We start from the raw sequence: 19,480 nt of genomic DNA, 5'->3' as shown, positions 1-19,480 counted from the left end.
GCACCTATTTATACATTTGGGTTGTATTTACGGGCAGAAGCAAGGGTCTGAGGGAATCTTCGTGGAACTTTAAAAGTTGTGTTTTAAAAAGGACTTGAAGTTTGTCTAAGACCGCAAGCCGCTATCTACCACCGTTTGGGCGCAAGTGCCAAAAAACATGTTCCCATTGAATCCTACAAAAGTCATTGACATCAGTACACAATGAGATTGTGGCATCCTGGGTTTCGGGTTACACGGATACAGGGTAGTCAGTATGGATCGGACTCTGAATAGAGACGGTCGTGTGTGGCGACCGATGCCCGTTGACTCGCAGCGTATGCGTTGATACAGTAATATACGAGCATGGTGGATATCACATTGGCGATCCTGCCATGATAACGAAGTGGAAAATTGATAACCGGTAGTGATGAAGAAAGGAGGACGCGTATGTGAGTTTTAGGGAAGAAAGTTGAGTCGGGTTCGGCCCATGACCAACAGAAAGGCAAAATCGGAGACACCACTGAGTCGGGTTCGGCCCATGGCCAGTGAGAGAGAGTGCGACAGTTGAGTCGGGTTCGGCCCATGACCAACAGAAAGGCAAAATCGGAGACACCACTGAGTCGGGTTCGGCCCATGGCCAGTGAGAGAGAGTGCGACAGTTGAGTCGGGTTCGGCCCATGACCAACAGAGAGGTAATATCGGAGACACCACTGAGTCGGGTTCGGCCCATGGCCAGTGAGAGAGAGAGTACGAAAGTTGAGTCGGGTTCGGCCCATGACCAACAGAGCGGTGCGGTGATCGCGAACGTCACTGAGTAGGGTTCGGCCCATGACCAGTGCAGAAAAGCGTTGAGTTTTGTTTTGTTTTGTTTGTTTTTGTTTTAGACTGCTTGAAGGGCAAACGGTAGCCCATATGCACGAATAAAGAAACAGGATGAAACATGAATATTAGGCCGGTGGCACGGAACAGCGGTTTGGTATTGGTGAGTAAGGTGAAAATCAAGCTGATGCTGATTGCCGGTGAAATCAAATAGATGATCACCGGGTGCCCTATGACTCCGCAGTTCGATTCCAATAGCGATGGGGATTCCCGGTTGGTACATTGCGTGCTTGGTTCTGAGAGGTTCACATTCCTAATCGACTCCGGGGCCACGGTAAATACCATCACGACCCAGGGGTGGCAAATAATAAGACAAAAGTTCCACGCTATTGGCCAGGATTTGACGGTGCATCCAGAAGAGGTATTAAAAGGGTATGTGGTTGCATACAACTCATGGCCGCATCACGTGACGAAAATTCCTCCAGCACAATTGATTGTTTGGTAGAGCAGTGAGGAATCTGCTCCCCAATATTAATGTTGATTCAGCACGTCCTCAAGACGAGGAGTTGAGGGATCGGGACCAAGTTGCCAAATTTGACCGTAATGCGAGGGAAGATAGGAAGAGTCATTCAAAGAGAATCCGAGGTCTGAAGGGCGTAGCGGTAGGAAAATAAGACCACCGAAGCGGTATTTTGAACATGTGTGTAGAGAGTAGAGAATTGTGGGAATAGGTAACGCTTTATTTTTGCCAAAGGGAGGATGTGGCATCCTGGGTTTCGGGTTACACGGATACAGGGTAGTCAGTATGGATCGGACTCTGAATAGAGACGGTCGTGTGTGGCGACCGATGCCCGTTGACTCGCAGTGTATGCGTTGATACAGTAATATACGAGCATGGTGGATATCACAGAGATGACGCGCATTCGATTTCTTGAACAAAAATTTTTTGGTCAAAAAATATTTATATTTTTCGAATAAAAAATGACCCTGATTGCCTCTTGACTACATCACCGACCGGGCGTCTCCATACCCAAGATAGTTTATCTTGCTTGTTTTTTTTTTATTTCGTCCGTTTGGTGTGTGAACCTCATGTCTCAAACTCGTTGATATATATTGGGTACACAACGTGTTGGATTTCAGGTTGGCTATAGCCTACCTTGTTTCCAGTATTTCTTTCAGATTCAATCATGCCATTCCAAGGGTTCGAGACGTCAACAGCGCTACATACACGACGACGATGCAAGAGCGAACGAGACGGAAACACATGTGCGGCAAGAACCAACACCCCGAGTACACGTCCATTGAGCAGGAGCATCAACTGCCGACTGACCGACCCGACTCCGACCGCTGAGTGTGGGCGTACGCGCACACACCAGCGGAACGAAAGAGAAGAGTTAGCAAGGCAATAACCGATAGGGGGAAAGCGTGGGATCTTTTTTTGCCGTTTTGTGCGTGCCTTTTGCATACCGACCCAATTACACGGGACAAAACCCGGGTTTCTCAGCTCCTATAAGTATGCAACACGGTGTAATCGGTAACGCGGATCGAATGAATTTAGTCGTTTTTACTGGAAGACCGTGCAGAGAACCGGACAGACAACCGGCTTCCATTTTGTATCGAGAAAAGTTCATTTCGTGTTACCAGGGCGCCGTCCTTCCAAACTAGACGATTACGTCTAAGAGCCCCGCTACACGACCCGCAAACTCAAAAACTTTGCGGCGCAAAGAGGGGAACAACCGAAAAGTTTGCGTCAGAAACTTTTCAGCTCCGTGAGCTGAAAACTGCACCCGCGAAGTTTTGGCAGCTAACCGCAAACTCAAATGCGCCAGAAGAAGAAGATGAAGAAGAAATAAATGTAAACATAACAAATCTCAAAAACAAAATAATCGAACATATGGTGATAAATTTACGTGTTTATTTTGCAGCTACAGTAATATTTTGTGTAAAAGAGTAAATGAGGCCCCGGGCTAGATTCTCCTATTCCTGCTGGTTCACATTAAGCGCCTGAAGCTATGCAAAACGCGACGCATGCATTCTTTTCGAATATTTGATCGCTAACGGTTCGCTTAAAAGAACATAACGGTTTAAATTAATCACGCAGTGGAGGTTGAATGCGGGTTAACATACTTTTACATGTTAAGTTACTAGTAAGTAAACTATACCACACATGATGGACAGCAGCGAGCGCAGCGAGCGGACTGCGTCTACCGAAAAAGAGAGTTTGTTATAGTTTTGAGAAATAAGGGGGGCCCGTGGGCCCCCCTCATACCGCACCCCCTAGGTTGATTGCGTAGCCGAAATTAACCCCTGTTGACAGAAATTGACATTGTTGCTGGTACTATATAGTTCCAGCAAGAGTCCCAGCAATCTGCCATGGAAAAACTTGCTGGTACTACATGACAGCTGCAAAAAATTTGAATTTTTGCCAACCGGGAACGGTACACACTACAGTTCAAATATTCGTAGGTTGAATTTCACGAATTAATGTATCACCAATTGCATACATTCAGTTTAAACGTCCACAAGAGGTGTAGCCACGATCGAAAACATGGCGGCCGGGGCCTCATTTACTCTTTTACCATATTTTGTTATTTTATAGCTAGAATATCAATTATAAATTCACTATAGATCAGGGGTCGGCAAAGTCCGCCCCACCAACTGATTTTATCCAAAAGTTTCAAAAAGTTTAATGATAAAGATTAAAATATTTTATCCTACCACTTTTTATGTAACTTGAGAACATCAAAATCTTCCTTCTTCATGCGAAGAAAGTTAATTATAGTTTCATTTGCTTGCTCTGCTACAGTATTTTCCAGCAAACGGTTGCCATCTTCTTGCCGCCGGCAAAAATTGGACGCATCCACTACCTACGCGCAATACGCCTGTTGCGTTGCCTGTTGCGTTGCAAGTTTTGGGTACTCAACTCGACGAATTGAAATAAGATCTTGTTTGCTTTGAAGGAAGATTTTTGAGTTAACTGAAATATCAAAAACATAAACCTCTTTGCGCCGCAAAGTTTTTGAGTTTGCGGCTCGTGTAGCGTGGCTCACAGAATTGGTACCGCAAAACGCGGCTGCACGAACCGCAAAGATTTTGACGTAAACTTATACGGTTTTTGAGTTTGCGGTTGGAGTTTGCGGCTCGTGTAGCAGGCCGGTATGGATCATTTGGTTCAAATCTTTTTATAACTAGTATTGTTACTTACTTGTGTTGGTGTTTGCTGCTTCTGAGGCTCGAACTGCTTGGGACAAGAAGAGATACGAGGGCTAACAATAAAGTAAGGTCTCCAACGCTGCAACTTCGCCGGATCACGCGCTAGGCGAAATCTGGCAACACCGCCGTGTTCCTTGGTTCCCCCACTACCACTGGGTGAGGCTTCCCCGACCGCTCAGTCTTGGCTGAGCAGCCGTCAACGATGGAGGTACCCCTCGCGTCAGCGTCCAAGTGCGAATTGCGTTCTGTAATACGTTTTTTGAGTGCGAAAAAGGTGACACCTATTGAAATCTATCGTCAACTAGTTGAAGGCAGCGCTCTGTGAACAGTCCAACAAACACGACAAACACGACACTGTTCGAAGGGTGCTCTGCGAATTGTCGTGAAGAACTGTCACTCTCCCAGCAGCAAGGTAGCAGAATAAACAAGGTATATACAGTTTCACCGTGGGATACAGCCCTGCACGACAAAATCAAACTGTTTTGTTCTGTGTCGTGTTTGTCTGACATGTTCGATGCAGGTTGACAGAGCACCTCCATATGATTGCATGGATTTGATCTTTTTTTTTTGTCGTGTTTGTCGTGTTTGTCTTGTTCGATAGCTCACAGAGCGCTGCCGAAGTTTACGGGGAAAAGTGTACGGACATAAAAAACGTGCGTAACTGGAGCCGCGAGTTCAATTCCGGGCGCACTAATGTTCACGACGAGGAGAGAAGTGGCCGACCGTCGGTCTCGGATGCGATTGTTCAAGCAGTGGAGGCAAAAATGCTCAAAAACCGCCGTGCGACAATTAGGGACTTGGAAGAGAAGCTTGGAGGAGTGTGTAGCAGCGAAACAATCCGTCATATCCATATCCTGAAAAAACATCTCGGAGGGAAGAAGTTTGAAAGTGACGCGGAGGTTCAGAAATAGGTCAACACCTGGCTGCGCGAGGCGGACGGAGAGTGGTATTCTGCCGGCATAGACAAGTTCATCGTGCGGATGCGCAAGGTGTTGGAAAAAAATGGCGATTATGTAGAAAAGTAGCCAAGACCTTGGCCTTTCCAACGGTGTATCGCTTTTTGTAAATAAATGTCATTTTCTATGAAAAAAAATTGGAGACCTTACTTTATTGTCAGCCCTCGTATGTTGTTGTCGGCTCACCAAATCACATGAGCCACGCTCCGCTTCGACGATTGGTAGCTTAATTGCCAATATCTATCAACAAACATTTTCAACAGGTGATGACCACAGTTATTCCTTGGCACAACGAAAAGCACCAGTCTGTAAAAGTAGCCGCAATATATCTGTATGAATCTGTATGCTGATGCACTGCTTTTGCTTTGATTCACTATATGCTGCCACCAAACGATTAAATCTTTCTTTTTGATCTTGGTTTTGCAGGTGCGTCTTGTGGATCATAATTTGGTTGCTTGCTTTGGGTAATTCCGTGGAGATGAATGTCGGCGCATCACTTGGTGGAGCATCATTTTCATTGTGTGTTTCATTGATTTGGCTACTTTTCCAACCGAATGGTGCTTTTCATAATTCCATCGAATGATTGTGAATTGAAAACTGAAAAGTGATTTGCTATTGGGTTTTTTTTAACTACACTATTGTGATTTCCATTTTGTTAATTGGTTTCTCTAGTGTTTATGTACACTAATAATCGATATTTCTTTTATGTGTAGAATTATTTTAAAGTCAAATTCTAATTAAAATGCATCGATGTCGTTATGGAACGAAAAACCAATATTTTGTATTTATTGTGTATGTTGGATGTCCATATATGTTACATGCTTATATTATTCTTTCGATTGATTAGTCGTTTCTTAACTTACTCCACTAATGAATGAGATAAACGTATAAATAGATGTTGACCCTCCTCATCTACTTGAATGGCCGCAAGCTTGTATTTTATTTCCCTTGCATTGGTTCCACTCAGTGAGGTAAACAAACCTAGGCAAACATTTAGGCCAGTAGGTTCACATAGATTAAAAAAACGCCCTTCAAAGCTAATGTGTGGGAATTCAAATTATATTCGCCTTCGGTAGTACACTTTAAACAACCATGTTTCTCATTGAAGTTTGTCACACCTGAAAACGGACGTAACAAAGATGAGTAAAGTAACAATTAGAGAGAAAGAAAGTCTTACCTTTAACAAATGCTCGTGCCGCTGCATCAGCTATAATTGCACGAACTTTTATCTCATATTGCACTTCGTTGATGATGGCTCCGTAATCAAAGTCGTTAAGCTCCTGCACACATGTCTTAGGAACTCTTCGACCCTTAGCGGCTTTGACGAGCCGCTGAAGATTGCCACCGAGCCACTTGTGGTAGCTCATGGATGTTCATAAGAATCGGCCAAAACGTGTCCAGGCCACGTCTGTGTAGTGGCAACCCATCGATACATAAATTTAGAGATATCGACATTTCACATTGCTAGAAATAAATAATAATTCAACATCACGATACGTGTTAGCGCATTCGAATAGTATTTCAATCATCTTACCTAAATCGTTTGGACAAACTACATAGGATGGCTTTGTGCCAATATCGACCACCATTCACTGCAATAATGTTCGCGACGGTCCTATTAGTTTTCAAAAGAGTACAATCGTTCTTCGGCAGCTGATTCTCTCGTAAAATATCTAACATCTTGTTCACAATCGAATGAAACAGATTTTGAACAACTGCCAAAAACCTTATACATTCCTCCATCGTGGGGTTGCCCTACTTCAAAGTACTTCCACCAAAGCTATCTATACTGCTCACGTTATCCGGTACACCATCGATTCTTGAGACTTCGTCTTGACCGTGATCGTCTCCAGAACGCGTTTCTTCTTCTGAGGTCTTCTTCGACAACTAGATCGAAGACGATCAAAGAATCGTCATTAATCTCTAGCTGACCCACACTGGTACTAGGAGCTTCTAAAATAAATAATCGTTTATTTAAATTTCGCATTCAAATATTGAGCAGCACAAGCACAAACACTTACGATCCATTCCACAAGAATGTTGGCTCTCCTGATCAAATCTTTTCCCATTCACTTTGTACAAATTACCTGAACGCTTAAGCTGCCCTAGAAAGTTGTTTTTGTATGCCATTTTCACTACCCGGTTAACAACCCGGTTGACAAAAATTCAAATTTTTTGCAGCTGTCATGTAGTACCAGCAAATTTTTCCATGGCAGATTGCTGGGACTCCTGCTGGAACTACATAGTACCAGCAACAATGTCAATTTCTGTCAACCGGGAACAATTCAAATTTTTTGCAGCTGTCATGTAGTACCAGCAAGTTTTTCCATGGCAGATTGCTGGGACTCTTGCTGGAACTACATCCCAAGCTGCAAACGTCACTTTAAAAGACGTCTTTTAGTGGTCTTTTAATAGATTAAAAGACCGTTAAAAGACGTCTAAATAACACGGTTAAAAGACCGCATAAGTCAAAAAGTGGGGATTTCGAAAATTCGAAATAAAAAATTGTCCCTCCTTTTTTCGAACACCCACGTCTCTGTCCTTCGTCATTGCTCTGCTTGCTACGTGTTGTTGTAGAGTTTCCTTTTCTGAAAGCATGTAGATTTTCATATATGTATTAGTAGATTTTTATTACATACCTGCATGTGTATCAAACCATCAACTGCATATTTCGTGTTCAGCGCTCCTAACCACTAGACCATTCGATTGGACAATTCTTTTTAGTCAGTTGCCATATATAAATGGAGCAAGCGCAATACGTAGAACATTTTATTACAATTTTTTTCCGGTTATGTCTTTTTTAAATACATATTCTAAACACTCACACAACTACAAAACAACAAATGTATCGTTTTAAACCGTAAGAACGGTGTTTAATGATTCTTCGCATAAAAATGATAATGACAAAATGAGGCTAATTCCAATACTTTCCAACAGCCGCTTTGAGAAAAGATTTTGCGGATTTTTTATTTATTTTCAATCTAGTAAAACAAGAAACACGATTGTTACATTTCGAGCAATCGAGGTCGACAAATTATTCAACATTCATATCGGCAGTCACGCATCGACATCGTTCGATATATTCTCCGCTAAGAACGCGTTAACACCAATTATCAGGTGGTCTTGCGGTCGGCACTTCGAAGATGATTCCTTTGCTTAGCGGTCAGCCCTCATGCAAATCTTTTGTATCAAGATGTTCCACATCAAGTGTTTCATTTGATTCCCCTGCGCATGACACAGTTGGTTGAGTCCGTTCGAAACATCCTCCTGCTGGGGTGGATTTTGCGCATTGTTGGGCAAATCATCCTCACGACGGAAGGAGTTGATGGAGTGTGTTGTTGTTGAGTTGTTGTGAGCACAGCACCATTACACAGCACACAGCCTCGCGCCGATCCCGAGAACCGTAGCCGAAGCAGCAGGCAACCGAGGAACAAGGAGGCGGGCTACTGCACCACCAGCCGTTCCAGAAGTAGGAGCAGTGACGCTGTACAGGAGGTGACAGTCGACGAGACTAACCGCAGTCCTCTGACGGCGGCGAAGGAAGCGGCCGTCTCGGAGGCCTCGACGTCGGGCCGCTAACCGGAGGTAGGTTGTCCTGTAGGTGCCAGCTGATGCGTTCAGGCAGGAGCTTTCTAGCGCAAGAGCTTTGCGAGAGCCAGGCGGCTTTGGGCGTCAATGCTCTTCAATGAGCCATGCCCCAACCACTGGCTCAAGCCTCTTCTTTCGATCTTTCGAAGATTCCCTTGATGTTAAACAAAAAAAACACAGATTGTTATACAAACAATTATGGCTGAAGATGAAAGCGGGATCACTGCGTTGAGTTAATCTTCCGAACGATGATACGAACATTACCTCTGCCTCAGCTGTGTCGTCTGCTGTTGCCGAACCTTCTTACGAGTTGTTCTTTTCTTCACTGTGATGAATTTTTCACCCTTTTCGTTCATGTATCGATGAAAAAACTCTGATCTAGGATGCTACGATAGTCGGCTGCACGGAATAAACAATCAAATATTTATGATTCGTATCGTGCTTGTTTTGCTGTGACAGAAATACAATGCAAGGAAGAAAAATAAGAACCTTCAAAACCAGATTGAAAATCGCACGAAATGCATTTTAATCCCGCTTGACAGTATGTAACTACACGGACACAAGCAGAAACCAAGCGCAGTAAAAACCATTCAAACTCCTCAACCCTGTATCGTAAATTGAGGCATTCGGTCTTTTAAGCCAAACCTTGCAGATTGGGATAGTACCAGCAACAATGTCAATTTCTGTCAACCGGGTAGTTATGGACACCACTTTTGATAAAATCAAAATTTCCGAAGTGCTGGAAGCTTGCAACGTTGCTTCTGATTTTGTTTATAAATTTGTGTGATGCGGTGGAAAGGGAGAGGCACAGTGGGATTGCTTCCTTACTCGTGCGCTTCCATGGGAAAAACCGCAACCGCATGCGGTTGCGCAAAGCTGTGACCAGGGGTTTAAGCAACGCTATGAGCTGTCAGTTGTAAAAAAATTGCGAATTTGCGTACAGTCTGTTCTCGAGTTACGCGGTTCTCGACTTACGCGGATTCGGAGATACGCGGTTTGCAAAGTTTGACAGTAGATTGGGTTTATTACATCGATTTAAATTCCTGAGATGTACAACCACACGAATAAATATGTAAATTACACATTTGCATAACTTACGCTTTTTATTTCGTTTGTTGCAATTTATGTTGTTTGAATACGCTTGCATTGCATTCATATTAATGAACAAAGAAAATTTTTGAATATTCTATGATACATGTACACAAGAGCTCGATCTCGTAACTCCTAGTATAAACTATGTGTCAAGCAATATTCGAGATACGCGGAAATTCGAGATACGCGGATTTCTCTGGTCCCCAAAATCCGCGTAACTCGGGAACAGACTGTATATCGAGTATAGCGTACTGCGGGGATCAACTGTACCTATTTAATTTACAAGGCTTTAGGAAAGATCTTCCACGCTTTCCAGACTGCACCGTCGCGTAACGCGACGTCGCCTGACAGGCGCTGAACGCCATGCAAAAAAAATCTAGCGCGATTCGCGCGGCATCGCGCAAGGCGACGTCGCGCTGTAGTGTGGACCCCGAGTTCCACATACTGCAAGCATGTTTGTAAACCCTTTTCCAACCAACTGTCACAACAATGGCGGAACAGAAAATAGTTTTGACCCGACATCTCTTTTTACTGATCTTGGCCCAATCCCATGGGGATCCCATTTGCTGTAAGTCAATTGTCTGTTTACGTTTCCCTTCATCAACTGCCACTATTTGGCAAATTGCCAAATCACAGCATTTAAACCATTGTTTATTTTCAATTGTAACTAATAAGATATAGTGATGCTGTTACTACTTCGGTAAGCATTTAATTCTTCTGTGAATTCCTCTCAAAGTACGAACCGTTATGATACGTTGGCGGAATCTACACTTTTCGCCGGGCCAGTCGATGGTCGCTTTGTTATGGTGCTGCGTCGCCGGATGGGGACTGTTTTCCATAGCAGACGTAGAATGCCTCCGGAGATACACGCAGGATGATATGCACAGATTACGGTATACTTCTATCGCACTTATATTGTGGAACGAATGTGTAATTGGTTTTCTCCATCTCATCCCCTTGGTCCGCGCAGCGAAAGAGTCCGCAGTATGTTCCAGCACGCCTACGGCGGCTACTTACGCCATGGTGCACCGTATGACGAACTGCGGCCCTTATCGTGCGATGGAATTGACACTTGGGGGAGTTATTCACTGACGTTAGTCGACGCTCTGGATACGCTTGCCGTGATGGGTAACTACACGGAGTTCGCCCGCGTTGTCGAGCTACTGAACGGCCGTTCTTTCGATGCGGACATCAATGTATCGGTTTTCGAAACGAACATTCGGATCGTCGGTGGATTACTGTCAGCGCACTTGCTGTCCCACCAGGCCGGTTTAGAAGCGGTAGGCCTCGTGGAGCCCGGTTGGCCCTGCGAAGGACCTCTGTTGCGCATGGCAGAAGACGTGGCGCAACGTTTGCTGCCGGCATTTGAAACTGCCACCGGAATGCCCTACGGAACGGTGAATCTCCGCCACGGTGTTCCCTACGGTGAAACCGCCGTTACATGCACCGCTGGCATCGGCACGTTTATTCTAGAATTTGGGACACTAAGCCGTCTGACTGGGAATCCGGTGTACGAGGACGTGGCCATGAATGCTCTCCACGCATTGTACGATCACCGGTCGCCTATCGGACTTTACGGGAATCATATTGATGTGCAGACCGGCCGATGGATTGCTCAGGATGCCGGTATCGGTGCCGGTGTGGATTCATACTACGAGTATTTGATTAAAGGATCACTGCTGCTCGAGCAGCCTGACCTGATGGCAACATTCCTGGAGAGCAAAGCGGCTATCGACCGTTATCTAAAACGTGACGATTGGTACGTATGGGTCAGTATGACCAAAGGACAGCTTACGTTGCCCGTCTTCCAGTCCCTCGAAGCGTACTGGCCGGGGTTGTTGAGCCTGTACGGAAACACTACGGAGGCGCTCCGTGTACTGCACAGTTACCAAGCAGTTTGGCGGCAGTACGGGTTTTTGCCCGAGTTCTACAATATACCCACTGGTGAGGCTGGAACGAACCGTGAAAACTATCCGCTGCGTCCGGAACTGATCGAGTCGGTAATGTACCTGTATCGTGCGACGGGCGATCCGTTTTTGCTCGAGGTCGGTGAAAATATGCTCGAAAGCATCGAGCACAGCGCCAAAACGGCATGTGGTTACGCGACGATACGGAATGTGCAGAGCCACCAGCAGGAGGACCGTATGGAATCGTTTTTCCTAGCAGAAACCACAAAATATCTGTACCTTCTGTTTGATCCGAGCAACTTCCTGCACAATGATGGCCGAATTGGCAACATCGTACAGACCACCGTAGCAGGCGAGACCGAGCAGTGCGTGGTTGCGGGAGGTGGTTACATATTCAACACGGAAGCACACCCAATTGATCCGATGGCATTACGGTGTTGTGAGGCGCGCCACACTAATATGTTTGGCACTGCAGATGCCAACCATGTAGATCAACCCAGCCATCGTGGGGAGCTTTACCAACGGGGTTTAAAAAAGAACAAGAAATTGAATAAGGCAGATGGCAGCCAAGAAAAAGGCTCGACTGTAGACACTCCGATTCATCTGCATACGACGGTCGCAACCGCCGTAGAAGAAATCAAACCGATGGTAACCGATGACACGATCGACACCACTAAGCTTCCATGCAGCACAATCAGCCGCGATTTGATGGGGGATGGTGATGGAACCGGGCGGGGGTCAGGTGCGGTTGATGGGGGTGTGAAAAGCAAAACCATCTCGTCGACAGTGACCGTCTCAAGTCAAGACCAATCAAGTAAAAAACCTCTAAACCCCGAAAACCTGAGCGAGTTACCTGCTGAGATGGACGAAGAAACCACGGGATCAACAGCAGCGTTAACCGAACCCGATTTACTGTTGGCAGTGCCGCCAGCAAACGGAAACCCGGATGATTTGATAGTTCCGCAAAATGTTCCATCGGTTGTGGTCGACGAAGCGCGTAGTTTGGACGGGCAACGCCATGAGAAGGACGGCAATGACGAAGATAAACCGGCGGCGATGCTGGTGAAACTTGTGCAGAACATGTTTCGGTCAGCCGCCCGTCACGCACCGGGGTCTGGAGGAGGGGTCAAATTCGATCGAGAAAAGTTTTATCACCATTGGAATCGAGTTGGTGGCAGCACGCGTAAAGACAGCTCCAATGCCTCATCAACAACCTCGGCGGGAGAACCGCTAGTTATCCGACCGCGGTACGACTTGCTTACGTGTCGAGCGCAACCCTACTTACAACGGATAACGCTGATGGGAGAGTTTTACTGACTATTTCCATAGCAACTATGCCCATAGGAGATTTAAATCGTAATAAAGTACTCACAAAACGGAGTAGTTGCACAAAATATGCAAACCGAGAATGGTTCATTACTTACTAATGGCATTGAAAGGAATGGAAAGAAAATCCGGTCAAAAGAGCTGAGGAATGCTCCAAAACGTGCGAACAATTTTGCTAAATTGATTTCTGTTAAAACTATCGTTACAATATTGAAAGAAAAGGACTAACCGAATTACTAGAGCTTAACGGATCTAAACAAGATGATGGTTCTAAACATACGTTTAATGCAAGAACGGTGTAGGGATATGAAGGAGTGACAGAGAGAAGAGAGAAAGAAAAAGAGAGGGAAGCAAGATGTATGAACAGGCATTGTAGAGAGTTAGAAGTTTCAGCAGGAACACATGTAAAGTGAGAGTGCGACGTCTGGAACTAATCCGAAAAGCGAATTTTCTACCCCCGATCACTAAAAATGGGGACTGCAAAATGTCTTCAACCAACTCAAACCAATTGCCTAAGCCTCAGTCCGATCAAATGTGGCAGAAAATATCCCGGATCGGAAAGACCAATTGCCAAATGTCTTCAACCAACTCAAACCAATTGCCTAAGCCTCAGTCCGATCAAATGTGGCAGAAAATATCCCGGATCGGAAAGATCCGGGCCACTCGTCGAGTAAAAATAACATTAAAACTAAAATGTTCGTTATGATTTCTGGTTCGATATAGGTTTTTCTTGCGATCTGAAACAGACTAGAAACGAGTAAGCTTCATATTAATAATATCCATCCAATAATATTAATAATAAGTTCCTTCGTTTGGAAAACACATGCTCAAACCAACCTAGTACGATGATATTATATTAATTTAATACATTGATTTATTCGCGCCGGTAACGTTCACAAACATTGTTCCTGTTAGGCAAGAGTTAAGTAAGAGTAAAACAAGGTTTTGTTGTTGTTAAGGTAGTATTATATCTGTGTAGCTGTTATTTATTAACTGTACTTTTTTTCTGATTTCTCTTCTACTATTCATGGCGTCGTTGGCTTCTCACAAATGGGAAACGCACGCTGATTACTAGAATTTGAGGAAAGCGTATATCAATAAAGTTTTTCTAAGGAGCGAAAATTGAATGCATAAAAAGGATTAAAAAAAAACAAACGAGTCGTTGGGGTAAACAAACGATACAGTTTCCGGTATTGACACATGGCCGCTTACGCAACAAAAATAAATAGAGAGACCACCGTTCGCTTCTGGTAGCTTGATTCGTGTTGATAAGGAGGGAAGGTTCAAGCATGTTTATGGAAAGGGCTTTGAAAAAAAATCAGATCTCGAACTAAGCTTTCGACTACAATCGAACAATGCACAACACATTGTAAAAGAGTTTAATGCATTGGGCCCCTTGGAACAACTTCACATAGCATCTCTTTCTTTTTCGTCTGCACGATATTCCTCCACACTGTGACCGTCAAGAGGTTGCAAAACAGGTAGAGCTGCAAGGAGATGGGCGCCTTCGTTTTCCCATCACTTTTAATTGGTTTCGCTAATCAGCTCGTCACAGATTTTCACCAACTCCTCGTTTTCCTTCGACTTTTGAATGAGCTGTTCATTGATTGAAATTCGGTACAATTCCTCCTTCTTTATCTGTGCCTTTAATTTTGCCGATTCCTGGGAATGGTTGCGCAGTGCTTCATCGATTTTGGTATTAGCACTGTAAAAATCAATAAATGTACAACATTAACACATGTTACAGAGGGAAGCATATCATTATCAATAGAACTCACATCTCTAGTTGACTCATTGCATGACTTTTCATCTTTTCGTACCGTTGCTCCTGTGCACGAAGACTTTCTTCCAGTTTCATTATCTTTTCCAATAGCTTTTCTTCGTGCTCTTTGTACTTGACGGCATTCTTTTTCATCCGATCATATTTCCTAGTAAGTAGGATAGTTTCAGTTAGTTTAACAATATACGGTACGTGGTTATTTGTAACAAGCAATACTTACATGTACAGGTTGGAGAATGTTTTTTCCAACGATTCAAGATGCTGGGCATTGATCTCGTTGTCTTGTTTTAGACTTTCACATTCTAATTCATGATTTCGAATCAACATTTCCTTTTCTGATATCAATTCTGCAATCGTACGTTCGTATGCCTCAACGACATTGCTATTAAGCAAAAGAACAAAAGAACCCATTAAAAACCGAGACCGAACTAATGAAATAAAAATACATGGTCAAGAGATTAAAAAAGCAAATTTGTATACTTCGAAAAAAGTGATAAAAGATAATGTTAAACGCATGAATACAGCAGGTTCCTATAAAGATTTTTAAATACCATGAACACATTAGATAAAGGTGCGGAAAAGGAAAACTGTTCAAGGTACAGTGAATAGTTAACTCGATTGTTTAAAAACTGAAAACATTTTTCACCACGCGACAGTTTTACTCCAAAGAAGTGTTTCATTTTGCACATACAAACCTCATTTTAGAAATAGTTTTATCCTTCTCGGTGATTCGTTTCAGCATATTCTCTTCCCTCAGTTCAACGTCATGCATCTTTTTTTCCATGTCTGCAATGTTGATGCTAAAAGAATAATAAAGTGCTACATCAGTAACTTATTCAATGTAATTATCAGGTATGTTTTCAACAATTCAAACGTATGTGTCAATAGAGTACTTACTCTTCACTTTTATTTTTCTTTGCCGAATCCACATTTTCATCTTCGTGCTGAGCCATTCGATCGTCACTAAAATGAAAAGAAAAGTCAATGTTTACAGGCTTGCTCCACATGAAAAGCTATTCGTTTATTGTGAGTTTAATATACCTCATATTGTGGATTGTGCTGTTCTGCTTTTCTTGTAATGGTTCGGCAAGCATGTTGCTGAAGGAGATTAGCACATTGCTTTCCTATAATATACCCCAATAAAACTGGATTAGTTGAAAGACCCCAAACTACCACAACTTTACCTACTTACCACAGGGGCCGTTTCGAACTCAACAAGAGTTTCTATATCCTTTTCTGTTTTAACGTCCGACGCTGAGTTAGACTGTGCAACGAGCAATACCGCCGCTAAGGCAGATTCTGTCGTTTCCTTTATGTCGTCTTGCTGCTGTTCTCCGTCATCCGTGGATACAATAGTTTCGCCCAATGGTTCCTCGGAATTGGTCGGTTTAACCGGACTCACTTTTGGCGCTAGTTCCACAACTGGGTTACTCGTATCCGTGAAAAGTTGCTGTGTGTATTGCTCTTCACTTTTAATACTTTTAAAGAAATCTTGCTCTATAGAGCTACCAGAAAGCGAAAGACGATCCGTATTTTCCCCGTTCTCTTCCTGGTTCTGATCTGGGGCACGTTCTTCCAAAGCGATACTCACTGAATTATTCAAAATCTGCGCTTCAACGACGGTCTGCTCTAGGGTGTTCGATTCAGTAGGCTGCGTTCGTTCTGGGGTATTTACACCTTCGATATAACCACTTTCAACTGTAGTTAGAGTTAATTCTAATTGCTCTGTAGCCGCATCTGGCACAGCCGAAGACACCAAACTTGAATCCTCCTGTTGCAAAACTCCTATATGCTCAAATTCATTCGTCTCCACCAGTGGGATGAGTGGACTAACGTTGAAGGAACCGTGTAGCTGCTGTTGTTGTTGTTGTTGTTGTTGCTGCAGCTGCTGATGTGCAAAATCAACCAAGGCCAGACATGCGGATGTCGTTTCGAGATTTCCTATGGTGTCATTATTGTCTGGCGAAGCGATGATGGTTTGCCGACGCAAAAGTGGGTCGAAATTGATGAGCACCGAGTGCCTCGGAAGGTCGGTAGATGTTTCTTGTGATGAAGATGCTGCCGATGCTGTTACTGCCGCAGTCTCCGCCTGCGAGGATCCACGGGACAGTAAACAATCGAAGTCAGCCGCCGAAAAAATATCTGTTAAATCGAACGAGAATGGTTATACCATCTGTTTCGTTAGCAATTAGAAGCAATGTATTTTGGTGACACAAGTTGAAAAATTTAAATAACACGTACAGGGGACGAACGGTTGCACGAAACGAAAGCCTTTTCTTGCCACACGGATTTTCCCTTTTCGTGTCGTAGCAAAATATATGTGTATTTATGACAAATCGGATCGACCAACTGTGCCGAGTGTCGTAGAAAAATCGTGGGAGGCAAAAAGGAATGGCAGCTTGATTGAAAATTACTGTTGGACTCCTCACACACTCCAGCACCAACTTTCTTCTTCGGTAAACGTTTGAGAGCACGAGTTCAATACTTAATTCCATGAATCTTTCCACCCTGCTATTGCATTCAATTCAAGCGTTACTAGCGTTACATGTTTTTCGATAGAAAAAAGTTTCTTCGATAAGTTAGGAGGGAAAAAGCGTTTCCACGTATTAAGGAACATGCATTTACGATTGGCTTGTCGCCATTAACCTTAACTAACCTAATTGCATTTATCCTTTATCACTTTACGAACTGTTACACACTTGCCGTTAATTTAAATTTTAACGTTAATTGTAACGTTAGCCAATTCAAACACTCTCACTCTAACCAAAAACGTACACAAGCACTTTTACTCTTTCAAATTTATCATCACACCTGCCGTTTTACTTCACATAATGAATAAGAAAGCACTCCTATACTTACAATCACTGCCAGGTGTAAATTGCTCCTCTTCTGATTGAGCGCAGTGGGCTGGGATTGCATCAGGAACCGACGATATTTCGTGCACATCCAAGGGAAATTTATCGCCCTGAGGCTTAGTTTCCGTAGGAAATTCGAACAATTGAGCATCGAACGTGTTTGTAAACATGTTTTCTTTTCCCGCAAGACGCAAGTCATTGCTAATGGGACTGCTGAGCAAGCTCGATTTTATGCGCTCCTTACTGCTATTCAAGGAGTTTATCGTTTGGTTGCACTCCCTAGCAATTCCCAGTGGAAATCGCGTGATTTTGTCTAAGCCGTCAGGTGCACTTGCTTCTTGTTGCTTGGGAAAACTGCTATTCAGCACAACGGTTGTGTTGGCCGAGTCTCCCATTTCGGACGTTGCATTGTTGGACGTACTGCCTTGGGAGTTGTTCGCGTCCAGCACGCTGTTATTTACGCTAAGGGTGAATTCCTGCAAGCGACTTTTTTCGGAATCTGAGCAAACGTCCATTCCTTCGTCGACTTCAAGACAGAGTATGAATTTTGGGGAAGAAGAAGAACGTTATTCGGCTGCTCTTGGAGGTCATGGCTTTTCCAGCAAGACAAGTGCAGATACACTTACCGTCCATCGCAGATTCATTTCCCGGGTCTACTTCTCCGCACGATATGTCCATGTTTTCCATCATTTCACACGGCTGGTGCTTAAACAGTCTAAAAAGGAACATTTCATTTATTATGAGTGGAAGGTAACAAAATGCGCCGTGTAAATTTATTTATAAACACCACTGATGCTTTCGCACTACAAATACAATGAATAGGCGCACATACCAAAAGTATTCTGCGCATCGCTTGACAGTTTTGACTTACTTTGTTCAAGGTAAAATTAACACAGCTAAATATTTGAGTTAAAACGGAAATTCGATACAGCTTTTACACCTACCAACCTAACAGCACAGTAAGTTGCACCAAACCCTCAATTCCCGGCAAGTCCTTCTTTGAGCAAACAAAAGGCACGATCGTTGCTATCATACGAAATCAAGGATCTAACCTACGAATTTTGGCATGATTCCAAAGAAATACATATAACGGATCAAGTATAGCATACCTTTTACAGTTACTGCTTTGTTGCGTTGAAATCAGCGGCGAATGATTCAATACACTTTATCTAAATAACACGAAAAGAAGCATATAACCAAGCGGCTTATGTTTTACTGGACTGACAAAATGTCTCAAATAAACCCGCCGAAAATTGACTTTTCTATGAAATCTGTCTCGCTCAATCGTGTACATAAGGTTACTAGATGAAATCGAAGGCAATCTTTGTGACAAATAGAGTAGTTTTGAAATATTCCAAGAATAATTGAAGTCAAACGTCTCAAGCCAGCCTAACAAGTAAAAACTATAGAATGTCGTTAGTAAAACTATGGTTTATCATCACAGTAAAACTTAACTGATAGAACACGATATATGCTGTCAAGGATATATACACCTTGAACACACTGACTTCAATTCGTTGCATTCCATTTGGTTTGAACTCTTCAATCCGACCTTTTAGTTACTGCCGTTAGATGAGGAATCGGCCGCGGATAATTTTAGTGATGGGGAAACTGAATCCCTACAGGGATTCGAATCTTTCGATTCAAATCCATTCTGAGATCCCGACTCCCAATCTGTCATATCATATCATATGTAATCATATGGCTAATCTAATGCCGATTTTTCATATGATGCGTTTAATTCAATGAATGATTTACAAAAGAATATCAGTAAAGTAGACATTATTCTTCTCATTGTATTCAAACAACACGAATAATCTAGTCTTTTTTGGGAAAATGCAGACTAACTGATTTACCCGAGTTCATTCCAAGAAGAGTAGCATTTATTATGTTTCAAACATGCAAACCATTATGACAGCGTTATCATTCAAATTGATTCCATCGTGGGTCACTGAAACAGTGAAG

General features: G+C 43.3%; 2 protein-coding genes across 2 annotated transcripts; one reads left to right on the top strand and one right to left on the bottom strand.

Annotated features, from left to right (window-relative positions):
• The first annotated feature begins 10,323 nt into the window (after nt 1-10,323).
• On the top strand, nt 10,324-12,929 carry LOC131293646 (ER degradation-enhancing alpha-mannosidase-like protein 2). The gene is made up of 2 exons (XM_058321722.1): nt 10,324-10,540; nt 10,618-12,929. The coding sequence occupies exons 1-2, from the start codon at nt 10,395-10,397 to the stop codon at nt 12,869-12,871; spliced, it is 2,400 nt and encodes a 799-aa protein (XP_058177705.1). The 5' UTR covers nt 10,324-10,394; the 3' UTR covers nt 12,872-12,929.
• Nucleotides 12,930-13,742: 813 nt separating this feature from the next.
• On the bottom strand, nt 13,743-18,033 carry LOC131293644 (interaptin). The gene is made up of 8 exons (XM_058321721.1): nt 17,520-18,033; nt 15,853-16,802; nt 15,702-15,784; nt 15,558-15,623; nt 15,356-15,460; nt 14,881-15,042; nt 14,659-14,808; nt 13,743-14,585 (listed from the first exon to the last, which is right to left on the bottom strand). Exons 1-8 carry the CDS (start codon nt 18,028-18,030, stop codon nt 14,405-14,407), a joined length of 2,208 nt encoding a protein of 735 aa, XP_058177704.1. The 5' UTR covers nt 18,031-18,033; the 3' UTR covers nt 13,743-14,404.
• Nucleotides 18,034-19,480: the final 1,447 nt, after the last annotated feature.

Source organism: Anopheles ziemanni, chromosome 2 (genome assembly GCF_943734765.1).
Source record: "Anopheles ziemanni chromosome 2, idAnoZiCoDA_A2_x.2, whole genome shotgun sequence".
Classification (NCBI taxonomy): domain Eukaryota; kingdom Metazoa; phylum Arthropoda; class Insecta; order Diptera; family Culicidae; genus Anopheles; species Anopheles ziemanni.
The sequence above is the reverse complement of the archived record's forward strand: the minus strand, read 5'-3'. Positions and strand labels throughout refer to the sequence as shown.